At 40.8% G+C, this 13,842-nt stretch overlaps 1 protein-coding gene across 1 annotated transcript; it reads right to left on the bottom strand.

The window, feature by feature from the left end:
* Positions 1-181: 181 nt before the first annotated feature.
* On the bottom strand, positions 182-4,850 carry dact2 (dishevelled-binding antagonist of beta-catenin 2). The gene is made up of 4 exons (XM_088385687.1): positions 4,364-4,850; positions 3,219-3,351; positions 2,830-3,120; positions 182-2,327 (listed from the first exon to the last, which is right to left on the bottom strand). The coding sequence occupies exons 1-4, from the start codon at positions 4,634-4,636 to the stop codon at positions 532-534; spliced, it is 2,493 nt and encodes an 830-aa protein (XP_088241813.1). The 5' UTR covers positions 4,637-4,850; the 3' UTR covers positions 182-531.
* Between the last annotated feature and the right edge of the window lie 8,992 nt (positions 4,851-13,842).

Here is a 13,842-nt window from a genome sequence, read left to right as displayed (position 1 = left end):
CGGAATGTTGTTTACTCACATTTAATAAGATAATAATCTCAGTCTCTCAATCAAACCTACCTATAATTAAACTTTAAAATTGAAGTGTGTAGTAAAAGGCCAATGCAAGTAAGATTTAATAATTATTAATTGGCAGTTTATTATAAGAAACACAAATTGTTGCTCAGGGAAAATCAAGTCAGTAACAGACAACACATGAAATAATGTCGGAGTTATTTGTTGATGTACATATTTTTTTTTTTTTTACTATTAGTGAAATCTTTAACGTGACGAATATGACATGCATTGACAAATGAATTACAATAAGATAAATATTTACAAATGAGTGTAAATCTAATTGTGTGATACAAGCATGCTTTAACAACAAAAATCTAGATAATGTTTTTTTAATATTTTTCTATAATAAACAATCAGTGCACTGAAAAAAAAAAGGGTTCTGGAAGAGGCGAGATCTTTTCAATAAAGTTCTGTGTTAGTTTCGTACAGCTCTTTGTTTTCCACCCCCATTGACAAATATTTTGCCTAAAGTAATTACACCAGGGTCATGACCTTCAGTGAGGCAGGCTGGAAGCGCCGAATCTTCTTTTTCAGGGCTCGTGAAGCTTTGATGCGACAAGCTGAGGGCTCTGGTCGTGGGAGTTGCTGAAGGGTCTTTCCAACCGCAGTGGGCACCAGAGAAGCTTCCGCCCATACCAGGTCGCCGCACTCCTCAAGGCTATCCAGATGGTCTCCTTCCTCCACGGACAGGCTGGTGTCAGAGTCGGAAAAGGATTGGAAACTCTGGCTAGATTCGCTATCGCCGAAGCGATTGGTGGTGTTATCGCTCATCTCCCCATCGCTGCTCGCGGCAATGGTGGAGTGGAAAAGCGACATGCATTCAGCTGAGTACTCAGACTCGCATCGAGGTGGGTAGAGAGTGGACACGTGATGGGGTGCTGGCGGGTACCTGGCATTGAGTTTAGTGTTGAAGGAGTTAGAAGACATGGATGACATGAAGGGATGATGAGGACCCATCCATTGGCCTGATTTGGCTAAATGCATATTTCCTGGCGCTTGCGCAAAGAGTTCCTTCGACCTCTGACGTTGAGCACACAAAGCTTGGAACTTCTCGGCATCAGATAACCACTTGGCCGCTCCGTGTCTCTTCTTTCTTTGCTCCTGCTCATACTCTCCACATTGCAATCTGCGGCTTTTGCTGGACTTAGTAGCAGCTGGAGTAGGGTGCGGCTTTGGATGGACCTTGTGGGTGTAGATTATTCCGGGGCCACACTGGCTTGAATCTGAGCCTGAGCCTTGTTTGTGTTCCTCAGATGGACAGCAGGGGTATTTCTGGATGACCTTCCCTTTTCCTAGTCTTCTCGGATCTCCCTTGGATTCTCTGGCTCGTTCGCAGGATGACTGCTGCTGCCTCAACGCTCGAGGCTTCTCACTGCTCCTTCGTCTGATTTTTACAGCTTTGGTTTTACGATCAGCTTGTCTCACCTTGACCCTCTGAGTTCCAGCAGGGACAAATTTGGCATGGACAAACTCGGGGGAGCCATTTTGCACCTCAAAGACTTGACTGTCCTCTGTGCTTGAACTGTGAGACATGGCTGCTCTTTGTCTCTGAGCCTTCTTCTCTGTGGACCTCATTTCCCCACATGCTTTTTCTGCATGGCCTCTAGCTACAAAAGCAACATGCGTTTTGTCCATCTTCCTCAATGATGAAGTTGTGACCTCATCAGAGCTGTACTCTCTCATCACAGCAGGATAGGAATACCCATATGAAACCTCCTGAGGTCTCCCAGACTGTTGGTGGCCTTCATTATCAGTTGATTCTAGACCGGTATTAGTCACGCAGTGTCTCTTCTCTTCATTATCTAGTGGTATGGCCTGAGCTGGGGGAGGTTGAGGAAGAGATACCGGTTTCTGTGGAAACACAGTTACAACTTCAGGTGGTTTCTTCTGATAGTCGCCGTGGGTCTGCATAGCCTCGGCGGCCATTTGAATGTGAGATTTGTTGGAGCTGCGCTGGAGGAGCTTGTCAATGTAACCCAGAGTCTTGGTATCATAGCCCATCTCAGTACCCTGGAGCATGTCAGAATCACTCACTGGAGGCCGGCCACCATCTGTGGCTGATTCACCACCTTGGAAAAAGATAGGACTTTGGAGGGCAACAGCATGCAAGGGGCTTGGGTAGTGATACAATTCAATTCCATTGCGGGAAACCAAATTGCTCTGGAACTTAGGGTCCATTGTAGGGATCTTGGGATTTGGGCACATCTGTGGTTTCTTCGCATCCATTGGTTTATAGTTCAGTCCTTGATTTATCATCCTGTCTAGGTCACCTGGTGAAACACCGCAAGCATAAACAAGAATTAATACTTTGATTGACCTGCTAGTGAAAATATGTATTTTTAATTCACATTATTATTGAATACAGTAATCCCTCGTTTATCGCGGATAATTGGTTCCAAAAACCACCCACGATAAGTGAAATCCGCGAAGTACGGTCACCAACAAGAAGTACTGGGCAGGCTAACGAGTTAGCGGAAAGATGCTAATTCGCGATCGTGCTAACACGCGAAAACGGACTTCTAAAAGAATGTGAACGAACATTTGGAGAAATACTACATTGTCCTAAAGGTTAGATACATGTTTCCCCAATTTAGAAGTTTTATTTTGACTTTTAAATGTTTGGGAAAAAAAATCTGCGATGTAGTGAAGCCGCGATAAACAAAACGCAAAGTAGCGAGGATGACTGTATATTAAATAAAGCATGCATAACTATTATACTATGTATGGTTCAATGATGTGTTTGCTTGATCGGAATTAAACGGGAGTGTCTACCTGTTGACACAGGTCTTGGCCGTCCAAGTTCAGTGACAGTAGAGCTTGCTCTGATCCTACTGCTTCCAAGATGAAGGCCTGTCGCCCGGGTAGCGTTGGGATGAGATGCACCTTCATCGGCCGAACGACGACGATACACGTCAGCTTGAAATGGTGGGCTCACTTGAGAATTAGCCGGACTTGCGGAAGGGGGGGGAAGACTCGTCTGGGAGGATGACAGGCACTCACTGTACACTGAGGTGCAGGAGTTTGACAAGGAGCAAGAGCCACCATCACTGAGCTCATAGAAACCTGGAGAGAGAGCAATTACTTAATGGCAAAACTCGATTGACTTTACGCTTTCTTCTTTAAATGTAGAGCGTACTGTGGGGTAATGTAAGCACACACACCTGAACTTGGCCTGCTGTCACTCTCCAGCTGCTCAGTGGAGGCCTTGCTGACATCCAGCTTCAGCTCACTGATTTGTTGATCAAGCTGCTGAAGGTGAGTCTTCAGTCCTACATCCTTTTTCCGAAGACGAGACTGTAAGAAAAATAAATTATTTCAAGCGAACCTGGGAACATAGTCTCCATTCAGCACTAGCTAATACACAAGTCAGTGTTCATTTATATTTAGGTCACAAAAAAAAAAAAAAAAAGAAGTCCGGAAACACACTTGTGGATAAAGACAACCACTGTACTGTCCTTAGAAAAAGAGGTGCTACTCAGCAGTGGCTGATGATTAACCCCAGCAGGACATGGGGGAGCAAGGAAAAGCAGTGGTGGGTAACTCATTTCTCCCCCACCGCGAAGGCTGGCCATTGTGTAAACTGCTTAGAGGAGCAAAGATTGGGGGTTGGGATGGAGGACTGTTTGCTCTGGCATTTACTGTTACAGTTGTAAATATTTTTTGAAATCATGTTTATTACTTAACTCATGCATTTATTTTCCTGCAACTACAGTACAACTATGTGTAGCACAAATATGACTACATTTATGGCTAATGTAATTTAAGATGGGATGTAAAGAGGATTTGAACTCTCATATGCATCACATAGGAAATCATTGTAGGCATGCGTGATCGTCCTTGCTCTTCCTGCAGATGGTTATAACAGCAGCACACATGGCAAAACTTGTCATGGATAGAACCTCACATTGCCAGTTGTCAGCAACACTCAAGGGCAGCACTGATTGTGACTCTCTATTCAAAAAAAGCACACACCATCCCTCATTTTATGATATATCCTGGCATTAGTGGTTAATGATTGTGACTGCCCCCCTGCAGTTCACACCACACACACCATACTTTTCTCAAGCAATGAAGCTGATTTATGACTCCACTCCTGCTTCCTATCTCCAGCTGAGCACTTGAAAGTTTGCTACTAAACTAAGGCATGTGAATCAGCAGCTGACTGTAATATTCACACGAGAGATTTTACATTCAAAGTAAAGGTTGACAAATATGTGATTGAAAATATTGTCATCAGATTGCATATTAATGTCAGAGCTCTATCTTAGATACATCTTTTGTGAATTGTATTGGAACAACTTCCTACCAGTTGTTGCTTCAGGGCCGTGAGGGTGGCCTCCAACCGCTGCTCCTCCACCCCCATCTTCCTGGCGTCCTCCGGTGCGGTGTGCACGTAAGTGACCGGTTCTTCCCGGTTCGCTCTGAGCGCCCAGCTCACCATGTCGCTCTGTCTGTCCCGAAGCAGATGGAGCTCTTGCAGCCCGGCCAGGGCGGCCTGGAGCCTCTCTCCGACCCTGCCGCGGTCCATTCCCACGGGGGCGCTCATCATTCCCACGTATGAACCCTTAGTACTCAGCATACTGGAGGTCAGACACCGTGCATATCCAAAACTTCATAAAAGAGAGCAGAAATCGCAACAGTGAAGGGTAATGACGTGCTTGGTCAGTGTCTTGCGGCTGTTGACCTCCTAGGCTTTTAAACTACCTGATAGAAATACTCCGGAGCTCATAGGAGATTGAAGCTCCTCCCACAGACCAAACGGCCCCGCTCCCTATTGGCTGGCCCCTGGGCCCCATGCAACATCTGGTTCTAATCTTCCTTTTCAAGTGTTCCCCGGAGCTGCCAAGCCACGCACAAAGATGTACGCCATTAAGTGTGATTGAGCTATTTTCATTTTTAGTTCGAAATAATCCCCTTTATTCTGACTATATTCCCATCAAGAATAAATATTACATTTTCCACATTGCACGCACGCACGCACGCACGCACGCACGCATGTCTGTCTGTCTTGTATTAAAAAATGAAGAAAAAAAAATAACGCTTCACTTACAAACAAAAATATCACCCACCGTGTATACGCAAGTTGTTTATGTACCTTCTGCCACCTAGTGGGAGATAATTTAATTGTTCCACCTATCACTACATAGGAGTCGCTGGCATGGATACATTATTTGTAGTGGCTGATTAATTTTTGGACCGTTTAATCGAGATTGGATGGTTAGCCACTGGTAGGAAATCAGTCAAGTTGACGTGGGATTTTTTTTGTGTTGTTAGCAGCAAGAACACAAAAGTGGATCAAGCAAACCTCTGTAAAAACTCTTAGACAACTGCGCCCTCTTGTGGATAAGCAGGATATGTTTTTTCTCAGGGTCGGTGGGGTCGCGTATGATAAGAAATGTGTGAGGTATAAATATAAATCCTCTCACTATCGTGTCACTTCAATTACCACTTGCCTGTCTGTGCTGCAAGCCGAAGCTGACACACTCATGATGGTGAAATAATGTCTTGACAAAAGAGTCAACACTCAGATGTACCCAGTGAGATTAATGTTCGGAATTTTATTTTTATTGTATTTGTACCAAAGTAATTAAGGAACGACACATTAATGATGCTGTGCTCGATTTTGTTTTGTGTAGTGGAACAAATAAAAAAAAACTTTCCTGTAAATCCATTCATTTTTGTCTTCTGATTGTCCTCATTGAGGTCAACCACAGGGTTCACACAGGGCACACATATATAAACAGAAAATCACTAACACTCATATTCACACTTTTTCAACAATGTAGACCCTTAAGTCGACATACTAAAAGATGCATGCTTTTGGAAAATGAGGTGAAAGTGAAGCTAAAATGCTTAGAAAAAACCCACACAAGCAAGGAGAGAATATGCAAACTTCACACAAAAAGATTTTAGCGGAGATTCAAACCTGGAACCAAAGAGCTGTGAGGCAGTCAGTCCATTTCTGAAAATCAATTAAAAAAAACATAAAATTGAATATGTATTTCATTATTATTAATCTATTGTTGTTGTTCACATCTTTTCTTTACCTTCCTTCAATGGGCAGAGAAAAATACCTGTAAAGACAGTACGTAGTCTGAAATTGCCGATATTTGAATATTCAAGTGTTTCAAAGTGAATGTTTTCTAAAAAATGAGTACTTGTCTTTGCAGGAAAAAAATGGAGGACACAGACTTTGCTGCTATCAAACAAGGTTACAGTTTTGAGAACATCGATTGCTAATGAGCAAATAATACTATAAAAACATATATAAAAGTGACTATATCAAAGTGACTAATTTGAAACACAGTAATCTTAGGCTCTTCACACTAGAGGGCAGTCTCACACTAATTTTTACCCTTGCCAACTGGTTCACTTTTATTGTTTGATTCCCACACTCTTGGACTTTGTGGTTTGCTGAGGTCTTTAATCCAAGTGCTGCTTGTGTACCCAGATGATATTTTTCACAAACACAAAATTTAATCTCTTGTCTATTCCATCACACACATGTGTCACAATTTCATCAAGATGGTCACATTATATAAGGCCACTCGTCCCAGGGATAGCGTCATGTCCTTGTGATGCTGCTGACAGACAACACTGCATTGTGAGGTCTGGATTGTCCCCTGTGCCCCCATCTTCTTCAAAAACAAGGTGACATCAGCAGGATTGGCCACGTAGACGATTTTCTACAATACTGTAAGCCCCGTCTCAAAATGATCATTTATCTATTTATTTATTTATTACAGTGATGCATAAATGACAGGCAAAACTAAATGTTCCAGATGGCAGAAGGCTAATATTCTTACGGCAGGATAATACCTTTCAACAACAGGTCCATGATTGACAATAAATATTAGTGTGAATTCAAATAAAATGGGATTATTTCAGTATTGTTTCTGTGACATTTTTGTTTGGTTGTGTGCCCTAAGATTTGCAAAATGGAAATGTGACTTGGCTCTCTACTTTCAAGTATTCAGTATTTTGAAATGTGGGAGGAAACTGGAATTCCCAGAAAAGATCCACCTAAGCATGATGAGAATACACAAACCCCACACAGAGATTTTCCATCAAAGATTCAAACCCATATCTCCTGACTGTGACATCATACCTTTCTCTCCTGAAATCACAAGGTTCTACTTGCTCATAGTGAGTTGCGTGATTTTGTCGTAAGTTACCAAGTATGTTTCCTAGCCCTATAAAGGAACAGGTATTGTGTAGATAGATAGCAACGGAAACAATGGAAGACACTGCCACACACACACAAAAGGATGCACAGTGTAGAAATCACCTTGATAAACATGGGGTGTTGTCACATGTGGGAAAAGGCCAGTGTGGCGGAATCGTGCAGTGAATCTCTTGTCTATTCTTGGCAAATGATAAACAATCTTTTCATATTTAGGCATCACAGCGTATGACTTCAAAGTAAGCTAAATCTGATAGCATTGTAAGCGACTGATACCAAAAAGGAAGAAGATTTCCTATAATACTGTAAATCATGTGAGTTTTAAACACAGTATGTGTAATGTAAGGAATTCCCATGTGGGTTGTCTGATTGGCAGGATTTTGTGCAATCTAAGGATCGTTGACTTCTCACCTCTGACGACCAGGTTAAAAATTTGTTTAGATAAAAGGAACAACAAAAGTATGCACTTCTGTTATAACCTATGGAAAATCACACACATTAACAGGTTAGATTTTGTCTCTTTGTTTTTGAGCAACTTCCATACTTACATCTGAGACTATTTTTCCATATGAGAAAATTTAGAGAAGCCTTTTTCACATAGCCTTTGTTCTGCTCCCATTCTGTCACTGTCCAAGTGACTTGGATTCTAACGTTCAGACAGTCACATCACAATCCAGCATGTCAGTTTTCTATTCTCTGTCTGTGGAGCAACTCCAAGATCTATCTCTTGATGAAATCTGAGATTAGCCGTTTAAATATGTGGGTTTCATCTTTGATTAGAAGTTGCTCATTCCAAAAAAGTTGAAGTTGTGTCTTTTCTTTGTACTTGACTTAATTTTCTCGGTTAAATAGAGTTACTTAAAGATTCCACCCCAGTGGTCATAAAATAGGCTAATTTCAACACAACAGCTCATGTCGGTTGACATTATGCTTAAATTCTTTACATCTGTTTAAATTTCAGTCTTTTCAAAAGTAATTGTCGCTTTTGGCTGACAAGTATTAATTTTACTATATATGTGGTGTAGAACTCCTTTGTATCTCATAAAAAGCGGTTTCCAATATTTTTTTTCTCTTGTTTTGCTACATGAGGGAGACAATTTTTTCTTTAAACAGTTCTCAGTATGACGTAAGGAAATTTCACACCGCTATAAACTAAAACGACGATGCTGTATTATTTAAATAATCAAAGTCAAAGTCATAATGGCCATATGACTCAATTTGAAATAATGGCTGTTAATCAAGGGCTCACTGACTCCACATCAAAAAATTGTAGATCAATTGGGAAAGATATGGACTTGATCAGCAATATATTTCATCAACTCGCATGCTGCTGGCTTTACGTTGACTCGCTTTTAGAGTACCAAAAAAAAAAAAAAACATACACATGAGAGAGACCTTTATGCTGTATGCTCACAAAATTATCTCCTCATCAAATTTTATTTGAGCTGAGCAAACTTCTGTTTATTCAGCAAGTGAGCGAGACTGGCTTCCATGCAGTGTAGCCCTGTAAATCATAAAGACATCGGTCTACATTAACATTGATTTAGCATTGCTTTACTACTTTAGAGTGTGTGCAACGTTCAGCCAAGTTCCCGATGAGAAGCAAAAACAGTAAATGTTCCAAGGCTCTTGTGTGACAAGCAAGACAGCCCTTGTGGAAAATATACACATATACGGTGTATTATTTTTGTAAAACCCCCAAATTAGGTTGTCAAGAAGTGCACGCAACACAATCAAAATGAATGTAATGTTCATTTCCGGAATTATTATTATTTTTTAGTATATTGTATGTTTGCTTCACCAACAGTGTTTATATAAAACACAGAGATAATTTTTATAGTGTGTTTATGAATTCATGTCTATATGGGCATGAGATGGAGAAAAACACACGACCTCATTTACCTACTTTACAGACTATATTTCAGGCATGGGTATAAAAATGTCCAAGTCATTGCAACGGACTCTTAATCTCAAGTGGCTCATTATTTTTCATGTTTTTTTTTTCTTTTCTAAATATGAGGAACACATTGGAGTCGGTATGATTTTCAAAAAATCCTTCATTGACCTTAGCTCCTTTGCAGTTTTTCCAAATGAAGACAAAACCCAGTTTCACTGATCAAATACTCAAGAGCCACTTTATCCATTCATCTTTATAGACCACACAATATCATAGCTGTATCTTTAACTTTGCAGGCATGCAGTGTCATATTGAGCAGCGGGCTATTCCATAACATGGAGTTTGTTATTATAGCACTGAAGGAGCTACTTTTAAACAATATGCCCAGGCAAAAAGTCTCAGCATGCACATACTATATTTCTTCTTTTGGCTGAAGACACAATTCATTGTGCAACTATATTTGAGTCTGTAGTTAGGAAACACAACTGTGGTTCAATGGGACGGCCCAAAGACATGTTTTGCACAAAGGACTTCTGTTTTGAGGAACGGATAATGTTTTCATGTCTGCTTGTGGCATGCAATTTTCAGCAGTTAGCTCACTCAACTAAAATGGCTCATAAACTACAATTCCTGCCATGAAAATGTGCACAGATACTCTGTGCACAACTGATTAGCATGTTGTATCACCACAATCTTCCTGTTCTATTGTTTCACTTTGTCAGTGATGGTTAAAAATATTGCAATTTGTAATCTAAGCTGCTTCTTGCTTACTTTTAATTGTAGACATTTATCTGTCTGTCTATGTTTTTTATCGCCCCCATTTATAGAACTGTCCTATGAGTTTTCAATATCAACACGGTGCTGACTATCTGCACATAAGAGCCATCCATCATAGATGGAAACATACAACTGCCACATTCCCCCATTTTTTGCCTCTTTAAAAACAGAAGCTGTCAGCATATGTGCCATTTCTCACCAGTAGTCGAACAAAAACATCTTACTGCTCTCTCCTCGGCTGCATATAAGAGGAACTAAAACCATTCATTAAAGTGTATTTAAATGTTCATTCAAGTGGTGGTGGTGGTGGTGGGGGGGGGGGACCACATGGAAAACCTCAAAGTGACCCCTTAACACTTGCACCTGAACAGTTCAAGCTGTCCTCTGGTGTGCTAATCCGCCTGAAGTCCTCCATGAGAGCTCATGTGGCCCAGAGGAGATGGACTGGAGGCAATGAGGCTGACAGCACCAACACAGCTGGCCTGTAAGGCTGAAAGTCTCCCCAACACACACACACACACACACACACACACACACACACACGAAACCCCACCCATCACCCCATTTTACAAATCTGATGCACAGAGGAGAAAAGCCCACTTGTCTTATTCAATGTCCACCATGTGCTCACCCCATGAAGAACCTCGCTTCCAGGTAGAGAGTGTTTGGTACTGAGGAGATCATTTGTGTGCTCCTTTAGGACCACACAAGACTGTTGTGTACTTATTTCAATAAACATGAGAAACAACTATTGCCAGATTAATGCTTAATTTTGCCCAAACAAAATTTAGTTTGTATTCCAGATGGGAACGCTGACTGAAAAATATTCACTGGAGACCAAATCATTTGTTCTCATGCGATTTATGTCTGAGGTGAACTCACAAATAGATAGTTAACATTTTTGAACAATTTTCAAACCAAATTCAGTGCACTAACTGAAAACAAATGAAATGTATCTCTTCGTGAGGAGGAGCAATTATCTTAATTATGTTTCCCTCCTATCAGAAACCAAGTGTGTGGATTAGGAATGTTTGTCACAAGATAATATTGAGCAAATGTTTGCAAATTGCTCAACATCACTCCCCAGATATTTGAAGAATGAGAACTATAAACTCTCTGCTGATGTCTTGTCTTATTCTGAGTGATCTTCTCCTTTGAGCAAGACACCTTATATAGAAGGAGCTGAAGGTCAAGCTTGGCGCCATTTATTAAATGTCAGTATAGTAAGTGGAGGCGGTGAGAACATTTCAGCCGTTTTTTGCTCCATGGGTTGAGTTTGCATGATGTTTATGGTCGTTGAGGTGGAAAAAAAAAATCAAGGCCATTCCAGTTTGACAGTGAGATCCGCAAGTGATGCTGGTTGATGTCACGTGCGGGGGCAGAGAGAGGTCTGCTGCCTTTATTGGTTATACATCTCTCCACTTGTCGTCTTTAAAGCACTTATGTAAATCCTTTGAGTATCAAGTATCAGCACAGGTATTTGAAAACATACAGCATATCGGCTTTTGGATTCAGTGTCTGATTCTTGAATTATTTATGCATATCTGTGTTTGGAGGGTAAATAATTTTTTGGATGCTGTGGCTGATGGGTGTATGTCTTGGACCCGAATGGGTGGTGAGCTGCCCGGCTTCTGGAGCCATAAGCACAGACGTGTGATAAGATAGGAACATTTCGGGGGCCTAAATAGAAAACTTGATCCCTGACATTTTCTCTCAGTGAAAAAGTTGCGAACTTCAGCGAAGGAGCAAAGGGCCAAGGTGCCATAATATAGTCCTTCTCTCCAAGGCCAGGTCTGACGCAGGGAGCCTGACGCTCAGCAGGACGGCACAGAGCAAGTCTGTGTGGACAGCCAACAACAGAAACTCTGTCACCTTGCTATACTGCATGGAATCCCCTGTATGCTCAAGCGGAGTTAGTCCATTGATGAAAACACATTGCATTTTGTTTTTTCAAGTATAAAACGAGCTAAACCTGCTCTTGATGATCAAACTGTCAATATTGTGATTATGATTTTGGATTTGATCAAGACAGATTTTGTGTTATACCATACGTTTATATGAGAACATGCATTGAACTGTCTGAATCATTGTAGAAATCAATACCGTATTTTCCGCACTATAAGGTGCACATAAAAACCTCCAATTTTCTCAAAAGTCGACAGAGCGCCTTTTAATCAGGTGCGCCTTATATATGGACAATATTGAGCCACTACAGCAGGCGTGTCTAAAGTCCGGCCCGCAGGGCAAATGTATATATCTTATATATGGACAAAGTTTTAAAATGGGCCATTCATTGAAGGTGCGCCTTATAATCCGGTGTGCCTTATATATGGACAAAGTTTTAAATGGGCCATTCTTCGAAGGTGCGCCTTATAATCCGATGCGCCTTATAGTGCGGAAAATACGGTAAATTCATTGCATTATTATCATCAAAATGATATTTTTTAAAACACCTGCCTAGGTTGCTGCACAGCTATATGAGAACAACCGATAAGATTGTCCCACTATTTGTTTTGTTGAGTTGGTTCCTCCTGTGAGGTCCAGCTCACGTCAGATCCCAGATACCGGCATATACTGATTAGTTCCCGCCATTTTATGTTCCGGGGATGTGAGGAGCGAGTGGTATATATCTGCTAATCTGTGTCTAAACTCATCGATGTGGGTTACAGTGAAACAAACTGACTTCCCTGTTGTATTTTGAGAGGATCGCACACAGACTCCTCTCACCCATACTAGCCGGCAGGATGAGTCAGTAATGTCATCATGCCATGATGCCATCATGGCTGCTCATCTCTATCAGAAGAAATAATACATTGTTTATATGATTTCAGGATTACGAATGATCACGCTATCTTGAGAATCTACCTGTAATAATAAACAAGTACAAATTTCCAACTCATCAAGCTTTGACCGACGGAGCTTGTGAGTAAATTGAGACATTCATTTCTCTTCACTTGTCTTGTGCTGGCTGTAAATACTGCAAATATGTCCAGCATAATTTACACATTCAAATTAATGAATAAACTGCCGTGTGGTTTAAAATCTCGCTATGTGTGTGTGTGTGTATTGAATGTTTGCCGAGTTGCTAAGAGAGGAGTTGTTGACTGTGGAGGGCTGGCTTCACTCCAATTAAGGCACCAACTTGTTATACACGCTCTGAGGCCTGTGTCGCTGTGACATCATTACATCATTCAATTATTGATTGCATGCTAAAATATACACCACATACCGTATTTTCCGCACTATAAGGCGCACCTAAAAACCTCCAGTTTTCTCAAAAGCTGACAGTGCGCCTTATAATCCGGTGCACCTTATATATGGACCAATGTGGATTCGTGGATGAGGACTAACTTATTAAAGTAAGCTTTACGTGTTTATTTTGTGTGTTGTGTGATATTAACCTTTGAGCAATGTTGAGTTATTGATATATTGTTATTGTTTTCACTATTTTGAGTGTTACTATATTGTGATTGCATTAATGTTTGAGCAACATTGAGTTATTGATATATTGTTATTGTTTTCACTATTTCGAGTGTTACTATATTGTGATTGCATTAACGTTTGAGCAATGTTGAGTTATTTATTCTATGCACCTTATAATCCGGTGCGCCTTATTTATGAACAAAGTTTTAAAATGGGCCATTCATTGAAGGTGCGCTTTATAATTCGGTGCGCTTTATAGTGCGGAAAATACTCTAATTGATTGAGTATTTAATCCAGGCACGTAACAACCGACCCCATTCAACATGTTTTGGGAAAAACTAGTAGATCAGAGTTTGTGACCCTTGTCCAACATTGGTTATTTTTGACTTCACAAATGTTCTTCTCGAACAATGGGGAAAAACAATGCATCAGACATACTTGAAATTTATGTCAGAAGTCTTCCCGTGAGAACCTATGATTTTATGGTGGCAAAGATGTGACAAAA

Source organism: Syngnathus floridae, chromosome 9 (assembly GCF_059516105.1).
Source record: "Syngnathus floridae isolate MCC-2025c chromosome 9, RoL_Sflo_1.0, whole genome shotgun sequence".
NCBI lineage: Eukaryota > Metazoa > Chordata > Actinopteri > Syngnathiformes > Syngnathidae > Syngnathus > Syngnathus floridae.
This window is presented reverse-complemented; position numbering and strand designations above follow the sequence as displayed.